At 45.9% G+C, this 22,977-nt stretch overlaps 1 protein-coding gene across 4 annotated transcripts in view; it reads left to right on the top strand.

The window, feature by feature from the left end:
- OLFM2 (olfactomedin 2) overlaps nt 1-22,977 on the top strand; it is a 186,579-nt gene that overhangs the window by 156,099 nt on the left and 7,503 nt on the right. For all 4 annotated transcript variants that reach the window (XM_081898148.1, XM_081898146.1, XM_081898147.1 and 1 more), the window contains exons 4-5: nt 14,544-14,763; nt 19,123-19,229. In XM_081898148.1, the coding sequence (XP_081754274.1) occupies nt 14,544-14,763; nt 19,123-19,229 (327 nt within the window). The remainder of the gene's footprint in view (nt 1-14,543; nt 14,764-19,122; nt 19,230-22,977) is intronic.

Below are 22,977 nucleotides of genomic sequence, written 5' to 3'. Positions count from 1 at the left end.
GGAGAGAAATGTAAAGTATTGCACTTGGGCAAAAAAAATGAGAGGCACAAATACAAGATGGGTGACACCTGGCTTGAGAGCAGTACATGCGAAAAGGATCTAGGAGTCTTGGTTGACCACAAACTTGACATGAGCCAACAGTGTGACGTGGCAGCTAAAAAAGCCAATGCAATTCTGGGCTGCATCAATAGGAGTATAGCATCTAGATCAAGGGAAGTAATAGTGGCACTGTATTCTGCTCTGGTCAGACCTCACCTGGAGTACTGTGTCCAGTTCTGGGCACCACAGTTCAAGAAGGACACTGACAAACTGGAACGTGTCCAGAGGAGGGCAACCAAAATGGTCAAAGGCCTGGAAACGATGCCTCATGAGGAACGGCTAAGGGAGCTGGGCATGTTTAGCCTGGAGAAGAGGAGGTTAAGGGGTGATATGATAGCCATGTTCAAATATATAAAAGGATGTCACATAGGACGGGAGAAAGGTTGTTTTCTGCTGCTCCAGAGAAGCGGACATGGAGCAATGGATCCAAACTACAAGAAAGAAGATTCCACCTAAACATTAGGAAGAACTTCCTGACAGTAAGAGCTGTTTGACAGTGGAGTTTGCTGCCAAGGAGTGTGCTGGAGTCTCCTTCTTTGGAGGTATTTAAGCAGAGGCTTGACAACCATATTTCAGGAGTGCTCTGATGGTGTTTCCTGCTTGGCAGGGGGTTGGACTCGATGGCCCTTGTGGTCTCTTCCAACTCTATTATTCTATGATTCTATGAGCCACCATGTCAGGCTTCAGGATCAGCTTTCTTCTCACTTTGACCTTAGATAAGCAATGCAAGAGAAAGCAGTCTCTTAACAGCAACAGAAATGTTTAATGAATGCAGCAAAAGAACAAACGACCATTCTCGCAATGTAGGTGCTCCCAATTGAGTTCCTCCACTTTCCTCTAGTCACTTCCATCTTCCCATTTCCTATTTACCCAAACTCTCAACCAATTAGCCTTCTGCGAAGTTAGCTTATCTAATCTCCTAGCCCTGGGACTAAGAAACTGTATATCCTCCAGTGAGGGAGATTTGGTTAACTCTCTCTCCTTCTGTTCTGCCTCTTTTGTTCACCTCCCAATTCTGCCCAACTCCCATCCTTCAAACTGTGTCCCCCAGCAAACCATTGTTCCAGGTCAATACTACTCTCCTGCTTCTGTGGAGCCCCAGGATCCTGGTTCTGAGCAGGGGGAGAGGGGGGTTCCCACCACTCATCAGAGTAGTACTCCCCAACCTGATCCCTGACACACCATGGTGTTCTCCACTCCAATAGATTTTTGTATCCATCCCATACCTCATAGATTGTTTTTCTTACCAGGTGGTCCAAGAATCCATTATGCACTCTTGTTTTTTCATACCATAAATATGTGTGCCACCCAAATCTATTATCTTGTCCTTCCAGATCCAACAGATCTGTTTCTTTTAACAAAATCCAATCCCAAAGCCAGCAAAGGCAGGATGCTTCATAATATAACTTCAGATCTGGCAAGGACTCTCCCACACTTTTTCTGTGATCTGATGTAACAATTATTTTCATTGTACTGTCATATTTTTAACCAACATTTTGGTTTTTGTCTTAAGTTTTGTCTTAAGTTTAAAACCAGCAACTTGTCCAAACTCCTGAATCCTTTCTAGTGCCTTTGGTACACTAGTCAAAGGTTCTCCAAATGTTATTACAAGATCATCCACAAAGGCTTTCGATTTATATTCTCCGTTCCCCTTTCACTCCTTCGCTTTTCCTTTCACTCCTTCTTCTGCTCTTAAAGTTCTTGTAAGGACTTCTAGGACTAAAATAAACAATAATGGTGACAGGGGACAACCCTGTCTAGTTCCTTTAGTAATATCACATTTTTTCAGTGAGTACATTATTAACAATCAGCATGGCTTTCTGCTCAGAGTATATAGCACCTATTCTTTAAGAAATGATCCTCCAAATTCCATCGTTTCCATAGTCTTTTTCATAAAAGTCCATGAGATATTGTCAAAGGCCTTCTCCGCATCAATAAACATCAAAGCTGCTTGCTTGTCATTCCTGGCCTCCAGATATTCTATTATGTCTATTATATTCCTTATCTTGTCTTTCATATGTTGGTCAGGAAGAAAGCCCACTTGATCTTGGTGGATTATATCATTTAATACAGTTTTTAGTCTTTGCTAAGATATTAGCATAAAGTTTATAATCATTATTTAAGAGCGAGATCAGCTTATAGTTTTTGACTGAAAGTAAATTACAGCAATTCTTTGGCAGTTGGTATATTCATTTGTCTCCAGTATTTGGAGTCTGTGACTCCTGCAGCAGTAGCCATCTTAGAATTCCATTCCTTATCTTTAAATAGATAGTCTTTCATCAACGTATGCCAAAAGAAATGAACATTGCAGTGTATCACTCCCTTTAATAGCAAACACAGGTGCTGGGTGCCAGCAGAATTGGAGCCAAAATGAAGCAACTAAGAAGCAAGAAGGAAGTATTAGAGTTTTCTGCTTCCACAGTCTGAATACCAGTGGCTAGGAATTAACTGGTGGGGAGAGCACGGTTGCCCTGGGTCCTATGTATGGGCTTCCAATGGACAATGGTCAGCCACTGTGAGAACAGGATGCTGGACTAGGTGGGCCATTGGCCTGATCCAGCTGGGCTCTTTGGGTGTTCTTATGAATGCTTGGGGGAATCCATCCGAAAGTGTTTAGACAACCCTCCTCCAGCAACAAACAAACCCCACAACAGCAAGCCATCCCAGTCTCAATATAGTGCTTGTCAGATAGAAACAAAAGGCTAAAAAAAGGAGGGGGGGGGAGAGAAGTATTGTGAACAAGGGCATGGCTGCCTGGACCCCTGAACAAAGAACACCACCTATTGAGAAGTCAGCAGAATATGCTGCAGCACTGGGCTACTGGTCCTGCTTTTTATTTTTTGTACATTTATTCAAGCGTTCATATCTCTTCTAAAATCCACTAAACCTAATACACTTAATATCCTTTTTTCTTTAATTCTGTTTTCTTTATATTATAACTTAGTTTTCTTTTTAACATGTATAAAAAAAAATCATTCCCAAACAATTCTAAACCATACAGCTTTCATTGCTTGCTTACATTGCAGGCAGTTTCATTTCTCCTGTGTCTTTTTCGTGCATGGCCAGAAATGTGGGCAGACATGCTTCAGGTTTTTTTTTCATTGTTATGCTCTCTGTTTGCCCTGGGCAAGGGGGAATCACTAAATTGTTTAGAAAATAGACTACTGCTTCTGGGGTTGGCAGAGTGAATGGGTCAGCTTATCCCTTTGCCCCTCCAGCATTGTGTGGTATCTGAGAGGAAAGAAAGTTGACTGAAATTTCTACTCAGTTTATTCCATTTCTCATCGTTTTATGTTGTCAGCTATTGTGCCATCCATTCCTTTTGAGAGCACACGTGTATAGCCAGAGAGTCTTTTTTTCTGCCCAAGAATAGGTCTTTCTTTTAAAGCAATTAATAATAATAATTATATTTTCCTGCATTCTCCCCCCGCAAAAAAAACTATCCTCTTGTTCACTCTTGTCCTCTTCCTGAGCTCATTTTTTAGGGCCCAGCACTTCCACAGGTTACACACCATTTTCACTAGGAATCATTGAACTGTAGAGTTGGAAGGGACCCCAAGGATCATCTAGTCCAACCCGCTGCAGCGCAGGAATCTCAGCCAAAGCACCCATGACAGATGGCCATCGAGCCTCTGCTTAAAAGACTCCAAGGAAGGAGAACCCACCACCTCCAAGGGAGACTGTTCCACTGTAGGAATGTGGGAATTTAGGAAGCAGCGTTATACACAGTCAGACCAGTTGACCCATCTAGCTCAGTATTGTCTACAGTACGCTGACAGGCAGTGGCTCTTCATGGTGGACAGCAGCCTTTTCCACAGCCCTACCTGGAGATGCCAGGGATTGAACCAGGGACCTTCAGCTAGTAAAGCTTGCGCTCCACGCACAAGCGATGTCCCTGCTGGCTACTAATAGTCAAAGTGATGCAGAACAAACACTTCAAATGTGCCATTATGAATGCTAGCCTGGATCCTTTCACCCATTATCTGTCTTTGTCCTATATCAAGTGGCAGACTGGAGCATTTATGCCCAGGTCGATACACTGTCTGGTAGATGGGTCAGCCTGCTTCTTGGGAAAATAGGCTTGAGTGCTTCTTCACAAGTACACCCATCCTGGTCTAGGCGTGGCAGCTGCCTGCTGAATGCTGAACCTCTCCCAGAGCAAACCAGCAACTAACTACATGTCCTTGTGCACAAGGAGCAAAGATCTTCACTTTGAGTGCAGGCTCCCAAATATCACAAGGAAGCTGCTGTATACCAGGTCATCCTCTTATATCCACCTGGTTCAGTATTCTCTATTCTGGCTGGCAGCAGCTGCCCAGCGGCACAGGCAGTGGTTTTTCACATTAACTGCTTTTGGATCTTTTTCTTAAAGTGGATATGCCAATGGGTTGGACATGGGACCATCATATGCTCTGCTGAGCTATAGTAAGTGTCAGAGCCTGGCTTCTCATATCTTGAATCAGATCTGGACTGAGTATTCAGCTCCAGGGGATCTGGAATGCAGCCAGCGGAAGATACTGAATGCATACACTTCTGGATAATAGGCTAGGCTAGGCTGCTGCCTGAGACCATGAAGCTCCTGGTTCAAGACCCATCTGCCTTTATTGTATTTTTGGTTTGGTATTACCTTCCTGAGAACAAAAACAGATATGGAAGAGTGGCATTAATTGGGGACGTGACATGGGATGGGAGAACCAGGTAATGTTGGTATGTTATGGGACATATTTGGGGGTGGGGTAATGCTAGCCTGGACACCCACTTGCCATAAACAGAAGCACCCTGAGATCAGGTAGAGTAGAGCCTACTTTGCCAATGTTAGCATTTGATGTTGGGGGTCGCTAATACAAAAATAGGATACTGTTCTGCTCTTTAAAGGGTTCCCACCTTACTTTTTGCAGCTTCTCAATAAAAACAAAATTAAAATCAGTTAATAAAGGGGCAATTTATACATTCAAAAGAGTCAAGTGTTAAAGCTTTTCCTGGACTGCACCATGTTAGGCTGCAACTGGGGGGGCAGTCACAAATTTTAAGTTTCCTCGAACAAAAGCCTGGCCGGGAGGCTGGGGGGCTTGCTGTCCCTTGGCAAAGAGTTACCAGACTCTGGTGCCATATGCTGCATACCAAAGCCAGCAGGGCAGGAGGAAGCACCCAGCATAGCCTTCTTCCTTGCATATTGGTGTGTGTGCGCGTGTTCTGGATCAGGGCTGACCTATAAGCAGCTATCTTATGGGAGCTGAGGAATGCAGTAAAGCCAGAGAGACCTTGTTGCTCAGGCCCAAATGAGAGGCATTTGATAGCCCTTCCTGCCTAGGAGCACCCCATTAGCCAGGGTGGGGCCAGACCAAAGCTTGAGAGTTCGTACTCCAACCACCCCCAAAAGTTGTTCCAAGCTGCAGTTCCAGAAGCTCACCACATGGGATGCTGCAAACAGAACCAAAGTCCCCCAATTCTTGCCCCAGTAGTCCCTGACACATAACACAGAGAAGCATTCAAAATACTGCACACAGCTTCCTCCATCCTCAACTGCAGATTGAAGTAACTGCAGGGAAAGCTTCACCACTTGAACCAGCTGAAATTTAAGAGAGAGAAAAGCTCTAAGAGTGATGTAAGGAGAGCCCACACAAGGCTTGCTCTATCTGTTTTTATTTCAAGCAATGGTTCCATCTTTAGTGATCCTTGCCAGGGCTCAGTAGCTGTCAAAGGGCCTGTAATCCCAAGGAGGTCAGGGGCCTTTTGAGAGAATTATCTTTGCTCCACCAACCTGCTCCAGATTAAGACGGTCCATGGAGAGTGTCTCAGTCTACGGAACTAACAAAACCCTGGAGCCAGCACTGTTCATTAAGTGTAGCAGTTGATATCTGGTTGTTTGTACACACACACACACACACACACACACACACACACACACACACACACCATATTTTGCGTCAGCAACAACCCAAGATTTCCCAGCTAATTTTCATGTTCTGTTTCTTATGCTATCCTCTGCATCTTACAACACATTCTGTGCTGCCTGCTTCACTGCAGTGCATGCACCCCCACCATATTTATTGCCCTCATTCTTTTCAGCATTCCAACCCTCCCTCACCATTTTTTCATTTGGAGCCCTCTTCTCCTTGCTTTATGTGCAAATGTCAGCAAGCTCAGCCATTTCCCCCGCCTTCTCCACATCACCTACACTTTCTCTTCCAAAGGTTCCACCTTCCTTGCTGCGGTTCGTTCACGACCCCTCCCCCCTCTCTTTCACAAACACACTTTCACTCTCAGCCAGGGTCATAAAAAATGCAGCAGCAATTTCGCTCCCACCTTTAAGTCTCTCAGCTTGCCATCGGCTGCACACAGCTGGCCCTTCCCAGCAAGTAAGATCTGGCCTTTAAAGTTCAGAGAGCCCAGAAGATGACGCAAGGATTGCCAAAGCCCAGCAGCACTGGCACCTGCATTGTGTCTCACCTTTGGATGTCGACCTGCTTGACCTGTGAAGGCATCCACCAGCATGAGGCTTTCTGTGCAGTGTCTTAACATGCTGCAGGTGGCCAGGCTTGTGAGGCAGGAAGCCTGGCTCCATTTCCACCTGGTCCTTCCACCAAGGTGACCCTTCTCATATTCAATGGTTATAAGAAAGAGAGAGATTAAGAGAGAGAGTTGCTTCTCTACATTGCCCACTCTGTGGAGGAAGGGCTGTGGCCCAGAAGCAGAACATCTGCCTTGCACCTTGCAGGTTCCAGGTCCCAGGTTCAATCCCCGATGGCATCTCCAGGTAGGGCTGGGAATGCCTGAAACCCTGCCGAAGCCTGCTGCCAGTCAGTGTAGACAATGCTGAGCTAGATGGACAATGCTTTGACTCAGTGCAAGGAAGATTCCTATGTTCCTATTCATATTTTCACAGACCTCTTTTAATTCCCAATGCCAATGCTTCTCTAGCTATTATGTTCTGCCACTACTGGCAGCCTGTGCCAGGCAATGATTTCTTGAGCTGGTGAAAATTCACTTCTCCAGCCCATCATACCTTTTGTTCTGTTGAAAGTGGACAGGGAAAGTGGTAACATTTCTGGGCTGAGGAAAAATATGGGGTGTCATCCTGGATTTCAGGTTTATATATTCAGGGTGGGGCTGAGGATTGGAAACCGTCAGTAAATCATGTAATTAGCACTAATTAAGTAAGAGCTATAGCTCAGCTGCAGAACCCCTGCTTGGCATCTGCAGGTGGGACTGGGAAGGACCACCCTCTAAAATCCTGGAGAGCCACTGCCAGAGTAGGCAGTGCTATACTAGATGGAGCAACTGTCTAATTCAATACAAGACCAACTTTCTATGTTCTTGCCTTCCTTCCTAAGAAAGTCATTTGACTATCAGGAGGGTTCCTAGCAAACCTACATTGGCAGTCCAAGGGCTTTTGAAACAATATTTCAAAGAATCCCAAAGGATTCTCTGATGTGCAGTTATTGCTATCATGCTCATGCCTGCTTCTGGGCTTCCCGTAGGCCTCTGGTTAGCTGCTGTGAGAACAGCATGCTGGGTTAGATAAGCCTTTCCTTATGTTCCTGTGGCTCCTGCCACACATTCTCAAAATGGGTCTGTAAGAATGTCTCTTCTTAGCCTCTCACTAGGACTTTTATCACCCAAAGGTCACCCACCTTCAAGAGGGGCTCTCGCCTGTACTCTTTGGAATCATGGAGCATTCCACCAGCAGAATTTTGGGATCTGCCTGCAAGTTCTCGCTTCGCCACAAGGACATCTGACTGAAGAAGGAAACTGCTGGGAGACTCACACTGCAGGCCAGAGTCCTCTTACGCTTGGCAAGCATGTGATTCCAGAGAGCCAATTCCATGGTGCTGCTTGTTTATAAAACTCTAAGATCTGCTGCACTCTCTTAGAACCAAAGTGGCTACGTCACACTGCACTTCTGATTTTCTATGGGTTTTTGTTCTTTTCCTGCACCCTCCTTTCTCTCTCTCTCTCTTTTTTACTAGTTTGTTGCCCCTTGTGGTTGCTTTGAAAGTTGGGGATGCTCTGGGAAACAGTGTTTCTCCCTTAGCCCTTTTCCTAATGTAAATATTCCTTCCTCTTTCTAAAGCGGCTGCTGTTGGCTACATACAGCAAGAAGGAAGAATGGCAGGTATGGCACCTGAGAGGCCAATGAAGGAAAATGTGAAAAGACCTCCATAAGCTGCATCTAGAGTGGTTCTCGGCCTGGCCACTACATTCTTGTGAGAAGCCTCTCGGCTGTGTATGCCTCCAGTCATCTGACCCCTCTGCTCCAGATACTTGCCACCTCTCATCCTGGCAGGGGTGGGGAACTGAGCCTTATCAGTACTAGAACCAGCTTGTTTACTACCCATGTTAGCCAAGTCCTACTTCCAGCGTCAGAGGGAGTATTGCTGAGAATGGCGAGAAGAGTACCATTGCATTCAGATTCTGCTTCTGGGCTTCCCATGGCATACTGGACTTGGTGAGCTTCCGACCTGTCCAGCAGGGTTTAGAGTGTGTATGGTGTAGCTCTTGATGGCATGGAGCATCTGTCCACAGGAGGAAGCTTGCTCTCTCTTGGTAAACATCTACAAGATTCCCATACCAAACCTTTGTAATGGGCTGGGTTCCCCCCTCCTTCAAACTGTGGGTGCAGTTTTCTTTGCTTAGGTCTTGCTCACTATCCCAAATAATGAGGGGTGTTATTTGGGGCTGTAGTGAGGAATCAGGTAGTGTTTTTTAAAGTGCTTGGAATGAACCAGAGTTAGCATAAGCATTATTATTGATTTTGAATCTGGGAGGCAAAATATGCCTTGTGCACATTTATGACTCCCTAACCATATTCCAGGAGTTCTGTCATCATTAACAGGCCTGTGGTAAACAAGATAGGAAGCCTTTGATCTTCATTAGGGGAAGGTGAAAGAGAGCAATGCACTGCTTGAATGGAAAGAGAAACTAGCTGATGATATACTACTGTTTTGTAGCACACAAATTTAGGGATGTTGTCAGCCCCTGGCATCTCCAGGCAGTTGCCGAAGCCCCAGAAAGGTCCACTGCTGACATATTCCTAGGCTTCCAGGCACCATTTCTGTTTTCAACTGTGTCTTGGAAGATGACTCATCTTCTTGGCTATTTTGAGGTGAAATGGCCATTGCCGCAAAAGCTCATTTCCCACTCCCACACAATGGCCCAGATGTTGTGTCAACTTCCTCTCACATCCCCCCTGGGACCCAATATAGCAAGGAAGACTCAGAGGAGAGCAAGGTACAGGCTGGTTCACCCAAGGAAGATCTATTAGTACCTTCTCCCATGGCCTCCCTGCCAGAAGAAGGATCCCTTTCTTTCATCTCAGGAGTCATCAACAGCACTTCCTCAGCCTTGCAGAAGCCAGAGGATACAAAATCAAGCAAGAGCCTTTTTAAAAACAGAGCCAGCTCCTACAAGAAGGTGAGATCTTTTCAGGATAGGACAAGGCTTCTGCTCTTTGCTGAGATGACATCATACAGTAGATGCTATAGGAGGCAATAGGGCCACTACAAGCTGCCCATGGTCGTGACTTCCCTGACCCTTGCTTAAAGAGATGTGGCCTGACTCTATCCCAGAGGTTGGCAACCTAAGGCCCATGGGCTGGAAGCGGCCCATGAGGGTCACTTAGCTGGCCCATGACCTGCCCCCAAACCGAGCTGCCCACTCGGCAAGTCCCCGCACGCTGCGCTAAACCAGCGCAGCACAGGGACTCTCTTCCACTGCTCTGGAAATGGCTTCTGTGCATGCCCAGTTGCCAGAAATCATGTCTGCGCATGTCCTCTGCACCAGAAATTGCTTCTGCGCAGGCGCAATTTCCAGCATCTGGGCAGGTGCAGACACGATTTCTGGCGTTGCGTTGTGCCGGCCCGGCCCATGGAGGATCTCCGCGGGAGTGATCCGGCCCTTGCCCAGTAAGCCTTGCCAACCCCTGACTCTATCCCTTTCTTCTGAGAGCCTACAGAACAGGATGAAGGGAGGAATGGCTACTGCTACCTAAATACTTTATAGTGGTGACAGTTACTCACCTCCACCAGTGTCCTTCTAGGAGGCAGGGTGCTGACTGGAGCTGCAAGCACCAACAAATAACTCCTTCCCCCTTGAATCCTAGTGTTGGGGTCTACCATTGTAGGTAAGGAAGCCCATTGAGCAGCACTTTGCTGAGAACCTTCTCAGTCAGTAGAGCATGAGATTCTTAATCTCAGGGTTGTGGGTTCGAGCCCCACATTGGGCAAAAGATTCCTGCACTGCAAGGGGTTGGGTTAGATGGTCCTCATGGTCCCTTCCAACTCTACACTTCTATGATTCTGTTTTTTTGTGTGTTTTTTAAAATATTTATTAGCATTTTCAATAATAAAACAAAAACCAAAAATAAACAAAAAATAACCAACATACAAAAATAAAAACACATAATACTTCAATTACTTATTTTCTTTTACCTTATTTCTCAGACCTCCTCACACCTCCCCTTCTTGTATTCCAATTTAAATTGTTAGCTCAGAAAATCCTTATTACTTATTTCTCAACCTTAACTTAATAATTTATTTTAACATATTATTATTTTACTTTTACTCTTTAATCCGTTTCCTCAATTTATTTTGCTAGCCTTATTTTCATTTGATTTAGTTCATTTTAAAAACCAGTTTTGCCTTATCCAAATTTAAACATCAATACTTATACATCAATACTCATTCTTAAAACATTTTCCTAAGATCGACCAATATTCCCTTCCACGAATTTCCCAATTTTCATACCAATAACAAAACAGAATAAAAACAGAACAAATTATAATTATGTCCCCTTTGGATTCCCAAACTCCACCCCCCCTCTCCCGGTTTCAGTCCCCAACAAGTATCCATCAGTCTCAATCTACTATCAGCCTGGAGATCTCACATCCGAGGCTCTTAGTTCTCTCTCAGTTCCTCTCTGCCGGTCTTTTTGATAGTCCTTAATACTGAACACCAAATCTCGGAGAGACTCCGGCCCAACAGGATCCATGTTTCTTCCAGCCAGACCTCCATACTTAAAAGTGGAGACTATGAGGTAGTCCAAGTCTTGTTTCTTACTCCTTTCAAAACCAAATGTCCCCAAAGCTCCAACTTCCACCATCAAATTTGTAATCCTTAGGTCTTCAGATCTCCACATAAGGAGATCTTTCCATTTTTCAATCTCCAATTCAGGCCAGACTTTCCACATCAAATTTTTATCTTCCTTTGTTGCCATCATGTCAGGCCTCAAGCTCTCCTTTAACACCTGCAGAATTACAGCTCCTCCTTCTTTTTCTTCAAAGACAACATCTATCTCCTTCTCCAAATTCTCAAAGCTCTCCAGTTTCTCTGTTTGCCCAGGTGAATGGGCTTCCTGATTCAAATCCTTATCAAACTCAATGATGTTGTTTACTGTTAAGTCCAGAGTTGTAACATTTGTAGCCAAAACATCAAATTGGCCTTGTATCTTTCCCAAGAGAACAAATGCTCTGTCCAATTCCGCCTGGATTTTCCCTCCTCCAGCCATTCTTGTAATGTCCCAAAAACCCCTCTAGAGGGATTTCCTTAATATTCCTTTCAGCTCAAATCCAAAAGTCAAGTTAGTTTGTATCAGCTTTTCCTTATTTTCAAATTGTAACAAGTTTTTTCAAATTGTAACCAGCAGAAACAAGAAAAACAAAGTTCTCTTTTTCCGTCTTGACAGCTAATTTGACAGCTGTCAAACTCTTCAATACCTCATCAACAGGCTCTCTCGCGGGGCACTCCCGGGTCCGGGGGGGGGTGACACTTCAGCTCCCAAAATTAGTTCTTTATCCTCCAGTAAAATTTCTTATACGGCCAAACCGTGAAATTAAAATCTTTAACCAAAAAAAAGGAGAGTTCTCTCGACCCTGGTTAGCAGGTCCTTTGCTTTACATTATTTACAACACGGGCAGGCGGACTTCCTGTTTAAGCCTTCCCTGATCGTGCCTAATTCAAAAAAAAATCTTTAAAGATCCAATTTCCGTATTACTCACGGGTTGTTACTTTACAGTCCAATTGCTCACAAGAAGAAGTCAGCGCTCTCTGACAATGGCAATGCGGCTTCACTCCGCAGAAGAAGCAGTCTACTCTCAGCACCGCGCCGCTCACCCCTTCCCTGTTCCGGAGCCTTTAAAAAGGCTCCTTTGCAGCTTGGGGGAGCGCAAATGGTGCCCGCCGAGTCACCACACTCACAGGCTTCACTGCCTGTGATTTTTAAGGGTCCCCGCGTCGCCGCAGCGGCAACACCCGATCCTGCAGAGCCGATTCCCTCCGGAGCTCAGAGGGAATCCGCCATTAGTCGATCGCGCTAACCCGGAAGTCTCCACACTTCTATGATTCTGTGATTATCATATGCATGACTATTCCTCAGGTGAGTTTTGCCTAGATCCAGGGATTCCCATTTGTAGTCCACACTTTGTCTGAAGAACTCAGGATTATCTTATTATAGACTCACAGTATCCCATGCAGATGGTTAGGTTGAAAGAGCCAGTGATTGTCACTGCTGAGCACAGAGCAGAGAAGCCAAGCCTCCACTCTTCACTTAAGACTGCCTATCCATTGTGAGGTAGACTTCCATATACAGGCAAGGACATTTTGTATTTTATTGCCTTTTTCAGCAGTCCTGCTTTATGGCACTGCATTTCCTCAATCACAGCAGTTTGCTACAGTTTTATTTTGTGTTCTATGTATACACTTCTTTTAGGCAGGAATTAGCTGCTGAATCATAATTCAATCAATGAACATGAATAAGGAGGAATCTGAGATGCGCTGACAAAAATTAGTATTCTGCAGGGCTTTTTTTTTTCAGCCAAAACTCTGTTCTGGCACCTCTCAGGTGGGTGTCATTGCCATTCTAATAGAACAAGTTCTGGCACCTCTTTTTCTGGATTTTTGTGTTTCATCAAACATGATGTTTTACCGTGGATCTTTCTCTAGTTTGAACTAGAAAATAACATGTCTGAGGGATTTCATCGATCACATTGCAAAATAGGATGCATAATGGAGATCACCTTTTCTGCAGTGGTGTCTAGTAAGTGGAAGTTCCTGGGAGGTCAGAGTGTCTCCCTCATTTTTTGTATTCTGCCATTGATTGAAAATTTTCTTGCTTTAGCCAGCTGTCTGATCACTGCTGCTTACATTTCCTTGGGAATACTTGTAGAATTCTAATATTGTCAAACTCTCTGTTGGTTGTTACTTTGTCAATGTTTTAATCTGCTCTTTTGATAATTTCCTGTTGTTGTTCTGATTGGAGAATTGATACTAAATAAACTTGGCGTTAAACCTTCAAAGAATTGTGTCATAAACAATCAAAACAAGTCTCTGTGCCTTTGAGTGCTCAAGGGAAATATCACATGATGAAGAACGCTGTCCTGAAAATGCCCACAAGCTCTCATTCCAACATCATTCCTCTTCCCTCCCCCTCCCCATTTCCTTTTCTGCCATGTCTTCTAGATTGTAAGCCTGAAAGCAGGAGCTGCATTATTATTTATTGATTTGTAGGCCATTCTGGAATCCTTTCCATCTGTAAAGTCAGCAATAAATGATTTAAATAAAAATCAATAAATTCTTTAATCTTCAAGCTAGATATGACATTAGTTCATGTGCTTGCTTTTTTCAATATATGTTCTTTCCTTGAGCACAGAATTGCTTCCTGGAAATTCATACCAGATTTCATTCTTGATATCTCAATGTTATGAACTAATGCTACACAGGCAAGTAGGTGAATTAAACCAAAAGGTCTCACTTATCTCAGCCAGTTAGTTTCTGGGTAATTGCAGGAATTTATCATATGCTTTGCTGCTCTCAGGGACGCAGGTGGCGCTGTGGGTTAAACCACAGAACCTAGGACTTGCTGATCAGAAGGTCGGCGGTTTGAATCTCCACGACGGGGTGAGCTCCTGTTGCTCGGTCCCTGTTCCTGCCAACCTCGCAGTTCGAAAGCACGTCCAAGTGCATGTAGATAAATAGGTACCGCTCCGGTGGGAAGGTAAACGGCATTTCTGTGCACTGCTCTGGTTTGCCTGAAGCGGCTTAGTCATGCTGGCCACATGACCCGGAAGCTGTACGCCGGCTCCCTCGGCCAATAAAGGAAGATGAGTGCTGCAACCCCAGATGACTGGACCTAATGGTCAGGGGTCCCTTTACCTTTACCTTTGCTGCTCTCACATGGCATAGTGTGAAAAGAGGGGTGCTCCTAAGGTCCTGCAGCCCTTGCATGGTAGCAGAATGCCAATGACTGGTTTGCTAGGGTAGGAATGGGAAACCTGCTGCTCTCCAGCTGCTGTATTCCAACTCCCATCAGCCCCAGCCAGCATGGCCAATTGCCAGAGATGGTCATTATGGGATGTTGTATACCAGCATCACCTGGAGGGCCACAGGTTCCAAAGCCCTTTGCTGGTGTCCTTTTATTTCCCCTCTGATTTGTCATTTCCCCACCGGCAGGAACTAAAGGACAAAATGGCAGAGCTGATGCCACTTATCCCTGTGCTGGACCAGTACAAGTCAGACACCCGCACCATCATGCAGCTGAAAGAAGAAGTGAGGAACCTTTCGGGCAGCTTGCTGCAGATCCAGGAAGAGATGGGAGCCTATGATTACGAGGAGCTCCAACAGCGTGTGCTGGTCCTGGAAGCTCGCTTGCATGCTTGCATGCAGAAGCTAGGTGGGTACTTTTGTGGGTCCTCTTCTCTCTTCCTCTGTGGACTGATTCACAAGCCACCCTCTAAGTGAGGTGGCAGATGTATTCAATCCTCTTTTTGCCTGTTATTGCAGAGTTTGGGAACTTGGGCTCCTGCAGACATTGTTGGACTAAAACTGACCATTGCCTAAGTTGGCTGGGGTGATGGTGGTGAAAGCCAACAACCTCTGAAGACCAACAGGGTCTTCATCCTTGCTCAGGAGCAGTGTTCTTCAACCTCAAGGATGTGGATGATGGATGAGGATGAGGATGATGGGAGTTTTAGTTCAACAACTTCCAGGGAGTTCAGGCTGAGGAACATTGTTCTAGTGCCTTTGCCACTCTGGGAGAGCTGTCCCCAACCCTGCCATAGAATTGCTCTTGTTTGTAAGACAAAGGATAGTTGTTGCTCATGCTTCCTGTTGTGGCTAAGAAAGAAATGGCAGCTTAAGATTGTCTCAGCAAGAGAGTAGTGGCCATTTTAATCTTTTCTATGTCAATATGTCTGAAGAACTTTCCCTGCTACTTTAGGCAAAATGTCTGCCTTGTCCAGCACCCTCTTTCTAGCAGTAGCCAATCAGGTGCTTCTGTAAAACTTTCAAACAAGGGATGAGGACAATAGCTCCCTGCTTTCCTTTGTATTCAGCATCTAGTTCTCAGAGGCATACTATTCCTGAAAATGGAGGCTTCATTGTCTGTTGATAGAACTTTCCCATACCATCTTGCCAATGAGGAGCCACTGTCCAAGTCAAAGATTGAAGGGTGAAAGTACTTCTCCCCTGCCATATCTGCATTGCAGTCTGCATGTAAAAGTCCCTCACAGAACTGAGTGTGGAAGGTAGATTTCCTTAGGGAATGTTATGAACTTCCCCTGGCTTTAGCGTTGGAACATCCAAAAAGCAGAGCTGAGAGAGGTAAAGCACCACATCCTGAGATGCTGACATTTTATCAACCTCAGATTCTGGCAAGACATACAGATTGCCCCACAGGAACTGGCAATTAGATCTGTTCAGACAACATTCAAGGTATTTGCCTGATTTTCCCTGGAGGGAAAACTCAGGCAGAGAGCAGAGCTTTGAACTGGGAACCTGGAATCTGGAGAAAATGAAGGCACTTTGCAAGCAGATTTGTTTGTGAGCTGATTATCTGGTTTACAGATTAAGCAGACTGAGAGCTCGCCAGCTCTGAGCTGCATGTGGGTGACCGCTTCCTCTCTCTGCCTTACAGCAGAGTTGAGGTAGGAAAACTCAGGCTCTATTATTATCGATGTTGTTACAGCAGTCATTGTGCAATGACACTTTACAAGCTTGAATAAAGTAATGCCCTATTGTAAGCTTGGAAAACTTTAACACTAGGAGAATGATAACACATACATCTGTAACAATATAAAAAGCAAAGGGGAGAGAAAAGACACCTGGCTGAAAACGGAAGCATCACCCAAGTGCATTTTCTCCTAAGCCTGAATTTCACAGCCTGCAATCAAGCCAAATAACAGACAACAGGAGTTCACCCCAGCGATCGAGAGGACGGCAAATGCATTTAATAAAGATGAACTAAGCACAGCATGTGTCAATCCACTTCCCTACCAGTCAGTGCAATGGAGGTATTTTCTGTGCCTCCTCCACCTCCTCTCCCCTCCTCACTTGGCAAACCCTTTTGGAGCCATTTTTTGTGCCTGCAGAGTTGCCTGTTCCTTGCACTGTTTTTGGCTAAATGTTGGAGGAAGACTGGTCCTCCCTTGGCACCTTAGCAACCAAGGCCTGAAGTGGAAGGCTACACCCAGATGAGCAAAAGCCTGCCATTGGATGGGAGGGCATCTAGGCTCTCACTACCAGACACAGAACTCAAACTCCCAGCTCGGTTTCTGCCAGAGGCTTTAATGCTTAAATCAGTGCAGGTACATGAGCAAGGCATGGTTACAAGGTATACCAGGTGCACAAGAGGATTAGATACTTGTTTATCCAACAGGCGGTGGTGTAGCATGTGTTGGCAGCACCCAGGGTAGGGCAAGGATTGCGGCTCCTAACCCCCTTGCAGGCATTGTTCGGGAGGCAACATGCAGACTTGGCTGCGCCTTCAGTGGCTGCTGCTCATGGAGATTGCCTGCTAGTGGCCACGTTTGCCCTCTCAGCTCAGTGAGCTCCCAACAGGAGTAGCAGCTGGTGCTCCTTGGTGGGCTTAGCAGCTACAGCAGGTCTAAGAGGAGGGACACAGAGAGCAGGCTGAGGCACCAAGTGCAGCTCTTCCCTGGCCACCTTTCCTGGCCATGTAGTGTGTGGGCTGGTGCTGGTGGGTCTTGGGCAAGCAGACAGCTCTCCTCTCTGTGCTCCCTCTGTGAGGTGTGCACTTCACCGAAGGACACATACTGGGACGGAGACCCTGGGGAAGAACTGGTGCAGGCCAGGAAAAGTCAGGGCTCCATCCAGCAGGAATTCCACCTGGGGTGGAGCATCCCTTTGCCTGTTAGGGGAAGGGGATGCCACCACAGCCCCAAAGGCCTGGGCCAGCACAGCTCACCTACCCACAGCTCTGGAAGCTGGCAGTCATGTGGCCTTGGCAAAGGGAGCCTGTCGTGGGGGTGCCAGGTTGTGCCCCCTCAGAATTCTGCACCCAGGACCACAGCCTCCCTCACCCCCATGCTACGCCCCTGCCAGCAAGCAATATGCTTGCTGCACCTTCTGTTTGAAGGAGAGGAAGACATGGCACTTAGCATGGCAACAACCTGTACCCCAAGACTGGGCAAGGAAGCAGGAACTTCTCTGAGTGGGCTGAGCTTGTAAGGTCTATTCATGAGGTGGAGCAGCTCAGCATCTGATTTGCTCTCAATAGGCTCCTTCTCTGAAGGGGCTCATCCCTGACAGGGGGAGGCACTGGGGGCAGTTCTATGTCAGGAGGGATCAGACTAGGGGTGTCCAGTTGGACCAGAGTAGAACAATCCTCTGCTACCCCAATTGGCTGGATCAAGCTCATCATATTACACACTGCTGCCAATCCATTTCCTAGATTTCTTTGGGTCTTGCCAACACTTCCTCCGTTCCAGCAGGACTCCACCTCTCTGATCTCCACCCATTATTCCTCAGGATCAGACTACCTCCTTCATGACACTTTCATATGGGTCTCATGACAGAGAGTACCCCAGCCTCAGAAGCTCACTTATGGCAGAAAATGAGGAAATCATACATCTGAATGTTCCCCCGCAGGTATAAATTTCCCACTCGTGAAGAGATGCCAGAGAGAAATCTAGGTTAAAACCTCCCTATCTCCCTTCTCTCTCCTCCAGCTGCACTTGGAAGTGGAACAGCCCAGGAAGGGCTGTACCATATACTGATGCTGCATGTTTGAGCCGGATGTAATGTGGGTAATGTTGATAGAACCTTTATAAAGGGCAAAGCCAGTTCTGTGTGCTGAAATCTAAATGCAACCCATGGGGGTATCTGGAGCAAATTCTTGCCTCTATTAGCTGCTACACCATATGTTTTTCTTTTCCAGGCAGCAGCTGCCGTGAGCTCTCTTGGGCTCGTGAGCTCAGACTGTTTTGCTGCACTGCCGATACCTTGCGAATAATAATCTGGGTGTCATGTGGGCCTTACTGCTGTGCTGAACAGAAAATAAAAGATGCAGAGATGTCAGAATATCACTAGGGTGCTCTTATCAGAGGGGCAATTCAGATGAGTCGCCACACATCCAGCTTGCAATGCATCTCACGTTTACCGCATTACTGCAAAGTGCTGGGGAAATGGGTGGAAGAGAATCCGCAGGGCAAATGTGCATCTTCATTTGCGGCCTGTGGGTTCTGTTGCTGATCCAGTGGTATGGTTGCTTAACCAAGAGCTGAATTATCACAGAGCATACAGTGCACAGTCTGGACATATTGAACTCATTCAAATATGGCATTGAAGAATTCTGAATGCTTTTGGAATTCAACTATGAGAGGCTGTGGTTTTCTAAATTGGAAAAAAAAATGTTTTGTTCAAGTTAAGCCAACAGTGTTCATCATGCAGTAATATCGGTGCTGAAATAAGGCTCGGGGGGCGGGGTTGAGCAGGAACTCAGGGGAACTGAGTTCCCTTAACCTTTTAAAATTAAATATCCCCCCCCTGTGGGGGCTGGAATGGATATACACCCAATGCCTGAGCCAAAAATCCATCTATATTTGTAATCAATAAAGTTGTGGCCTTTTCTAATCCAGACGATTGCCTGCTTGAGTTTATTAATCATTCACATTTAGCCACTGCACGGGGGGGTTGGGGTATCTTTTCTTCCTTGGCCAATGAGACCTGCTTCCAGCTTTTCCCTTCTCACATGTCCTCTAAGCCTCTCATCCCTCTCTGTTTTGTACTTCAGGGTGTGGAAAGCTTACAGGGGTAAGCAACCCCATCACCATCCGGGCATCAGGCTCCAGATTTGGCTCTTGGATGACGGACACCATGGCCCCAAGTTCTGACAGCCGGGTGAGTGCATGAGAGACAAAATTCCCCTAGGCTCACTTATTTAGAATCAAGGATGAATTGCTCTCAGGAGACTCTGGAGCTGCTCGTAAGTGGGGTTGCTGGCTTGTATGTCAACAGCCCACAACCCAGAAGGCTAATGTTTTGTTTAAACCTAGCACAAATATAAATTAGACTGAACTCACAGAATTTCCCCAGGTTATTTGATTTTAATGAGTGAAACCTGACTAAATAAGCACAAAACCTTCTAAGTTTTGAGACTGTACCAAACACATGGCATAAAGTCATCTGTCCGGATTGTAGGATAGAAGATTAGCAAAAGGCAGAGGGGAGAAAATGGTGCTAATGAACAGGAGAAGGGTCGTGGCTCAAGGGTAGAGCATCAGCTTTGCGTGTCCAAGATTGGAGGCTTGAGCCTCAGCAACTCCAGGAAAGGCTGAGAGAGATTCCCAGCCTGAAATCCCGAATGCTGCTGCCAGTCAGTGTAGACTATACTGAGCTAAATGGACCAATGGTCTGACTCTGCATAAAGCAGCTTCCTATCCTCCTAACATCTTAGAAGAGAGAAGGAGAACTCTTGCTACTGTTGTAAACAAAAGCTGCCCTTTTTCCCTTATGGGGTATCCAAGAGCCCATATAGAGTCCTTACGTGGGCTCCCTATTGGTAGGAGAAAGTAACAGAGACCAACCAAGAGAATATTGAGAAGCAAAGCAGCTAGTAAGCCTGATCTTTATTGATCTGTTGCAACCGGGTGCTCCCCTCACACGCAGGAAAGGAGGAGGACCCAGAACAAAGGTGTGCCTGCCCTTATACAGACATTTTTAATTCCCTGTCCTGGAGCTCAAGACCACCCCTCCATACATCATACTTACATCAGAGAAAAGGTGGTCTACAACAGAAATTTGAATGTTGTTGTTTTTCCTCTCTGCCAGGTTATCTAATTGCCTTTCCTGGTAGTCTGGCCATTCCTTTGAAATGGTGATTACCCAATTCCTGTAACAAGGAAGGTTTTTTCACCTCCTCCCTCCTTGCAGAGAAACATTTGGTCAGCTTGGGAGTCAAAATGGTTTCAGGACTGTCTTCCTGTGCGGCTTCAGACATGTGGTTTATATATTTATGTAGGTGTTTGCTTGGTACATTTATGAACATTTATTATATATCTAAGACCTTAAAATTCTTATAACACCACCACCTGACATTGGACTTGGACTTAGAGGTGGGGTACGGGAGTATTATGCTCTACTACTTCTGATAGTAATCCCAAGTGGCCCAGAACCCCTTTCCTTTTCTGTTCCTCAGATTATTCTGGTGGTGGGCTGAAGTCACAGCAGCACCGTATATTTAAAGCACTTTTATGCCACTTGTACAGGACTGGTTCCCCCTGTGGTGTAGTGGTTAAGAGCGGTGGACTCGTAATCTGGAGAACCGGGTTCCTGTCTCCGCTCCTCCACCTGCAGCTGCTGGGTGACCTTGGGCTAGTCCCACTTCTCTGAAGTCTCTCAGCCCCACTCACCTAACAGAGGGTTGTTGTGGGGGAGGAAGGGAAAGGAGAATGTCAGCCGCTTTGAGACTCCTTCGGGTAGTGATAAAGCGGAATATCAAATCCAAACTCCTCCTCCTCCTCTTCTTCTTCTTATTCCCTGCCCAAAAATCCTGGGACCTGTAGTTTGGGACCTGTAGTTTAAGGGTGCTGTGAATCATAGCTCTGTGAGGTGTAAACTACAGCTTCCAGGATTTAAATTACTAACACCCTTGGTTCCCCCCCCCCCCACCCATCCTGGAACTTGTGGTCTGATAAGGGTGATGCAAATTATAACAATGAAGAAGAAGATTTTGGATTTGATATCCCGCTTTATCACTACCCTAAGGAGTCTCAAAGCGGCTAACAATCTCCTTTTCCCTCCCTCCCTCACAACAAACACTCTGTGAAGTGAGGAGCAAACTACAGTACAGAATTTTTTGTGGGGGAGCTATGGTATAAATGTGCTTTAAATGTATAGTGCGGACATAAATTGAGAGGGGGAAATGGCCTAGTGCAGGGGTCTGCAACCCGCGGCTCCGGAGCCGCATGTGGCTCTTTTACACCTTTGCCGTGGCTCCGGAGCGGATACTAGCGAGGGGAGGAGGCGCATTGTGCGCCCCGACACTCCCCACTGTGGCGAGCGCTGTACTGGCTGTGATGTCGCATGGGGGCGGTGTGTGCGTTAGTCACGCACCGTCCCGACATCACCTTCTCGCCCGCCCGCCCGCTACATTGTAAGGGGCATGTACGCTGGTCACTGCATTGAAAGGGGGCATGTACGCTGGTCACTGTTTTGAAGGGGAGTGAAGAACACACACAAAAAGGTAACTTGTTAATTTAACGTTTATTTCTATTAGGAGGAGTAATTCTGAGGGGTCAAACAAAGAAATAATAAAAAAGTGGCAAAAAAATTATTTTTATAATGATGAGTTTTGCGGCTTCCCGTTGTTTTTTTCTTCGGAAACAGGTCCAAGTGGCTCTTTTTGTCTTAAAGGTTGCAGACCCCTGGCCTAGTGGCTCAGCAGTGGAGGTATTGGGCTGGACTGAGATCTTATCTCAACTGAAAAGGTGAAAGATTTATACAATCTGTTGAGTAGTCAGAGGATTATCTCTTATCTTTCCACCTTCCCAATGCATCCCCAATTATCAACCTTTTGGTAAAAGAGGGTTGGGGAGTGGCCTGGAAAACAGAGCTTCCTCCTGTCTAAAAGGTGAAGGTAAAGGGACCCCTAGCTCTTTTTCCTGGTCACACCAAAAGCTGACAGAGAAGCTGGCTGTTTAAACAAACACACACAGTTTTCCAACATAAGTATGGGATGACTAAGTCAGCATCTTTTATGACTTAATTTACATTGGTTTTGCAGTTCAGCTTAATTGATGCTCAGTGAGAAATGTACGGGTTTGAAAGTGGCCAATGTGGTCCCTAGGAAGTTCAGAATCCCTATTGTAGGCAAAAATTGAAAAATGGGATAGCAGAAATGTTAACGGTTGGAAATTAGTCTGGTAATAAGAAGCCTAAGCATAGGAGAGAGATGAATTGTTTTTAAACTCCCATGTATGTGAAGCCGATTAAGTGATGTTGTGTGGCTGTCCCTGTGCTCCTCGAGGAGACAGGGCAGGACTACAATCTCAGTGTCATCATTTATCATAAGAATTATAGTAAATTGAGTATAATGAAAATTATGAGTAAAAGATTTTCCGCTGAATTTGAAATTTAATTTATCTGCTGAAACTTAATTTGTCTCTCCAGTTTCACGTGAGATTTATAGCACTGGATTTGCAGAATTAAAAATATACCACCCCTTGCAGTGTTTAAACTGGAAACTTATTGCAGTGGCTTGGGTCTCTCCCACATACGCGAGACGACTCCGGCAGTTAATTATTCCAGATTTCTTAGTCAAATCAAAAGGTCCCATTCGGAGCTCCGCTAATCTCTGTCTTCCTCAGAAAGCACAGTTGCCCCCTCTTCCCCCGACAGGGAACCCCCCACCTTCTCTCCCTGTCCTGATTGCGCTTCTGAGTCTAGGAGATTTGGGAGAGGGCGCTCCCTGCACCCCTGTGCCTGTGTCCCTGTCTGAGCTGACAAGCTGCCCTCTCCTTCTCCCTGTGTCCAGAGACCAAGTTCCGGCCGCTTCCCCTCCCTCTGCATCCCACTCTTGCCTCTTCTCTCTCGGGCTGCCTTCTCATTCCCTGTCAGTGAAGGAACGGAGCTGACACTTCTATATATT

The sequence above is a fragment of the Podarcis melisellensis genome (genome assembly GCF_964234715.1).
Source record: "Podarcis melisellensis genome assembly, chromosome: 2".
Classification (NCBI taxonomy): domain Eukaryota; kingdom Metazoa; phylum Chordata; class Lepidosauria; order Squamata; family Lacertidae; genus Podarcis; species Podarcis melisellensis.
Note: the sequence above shows the minus strand (reverse complement) of the source record. Positions and strands in the feature narration are given on the sequence as shown.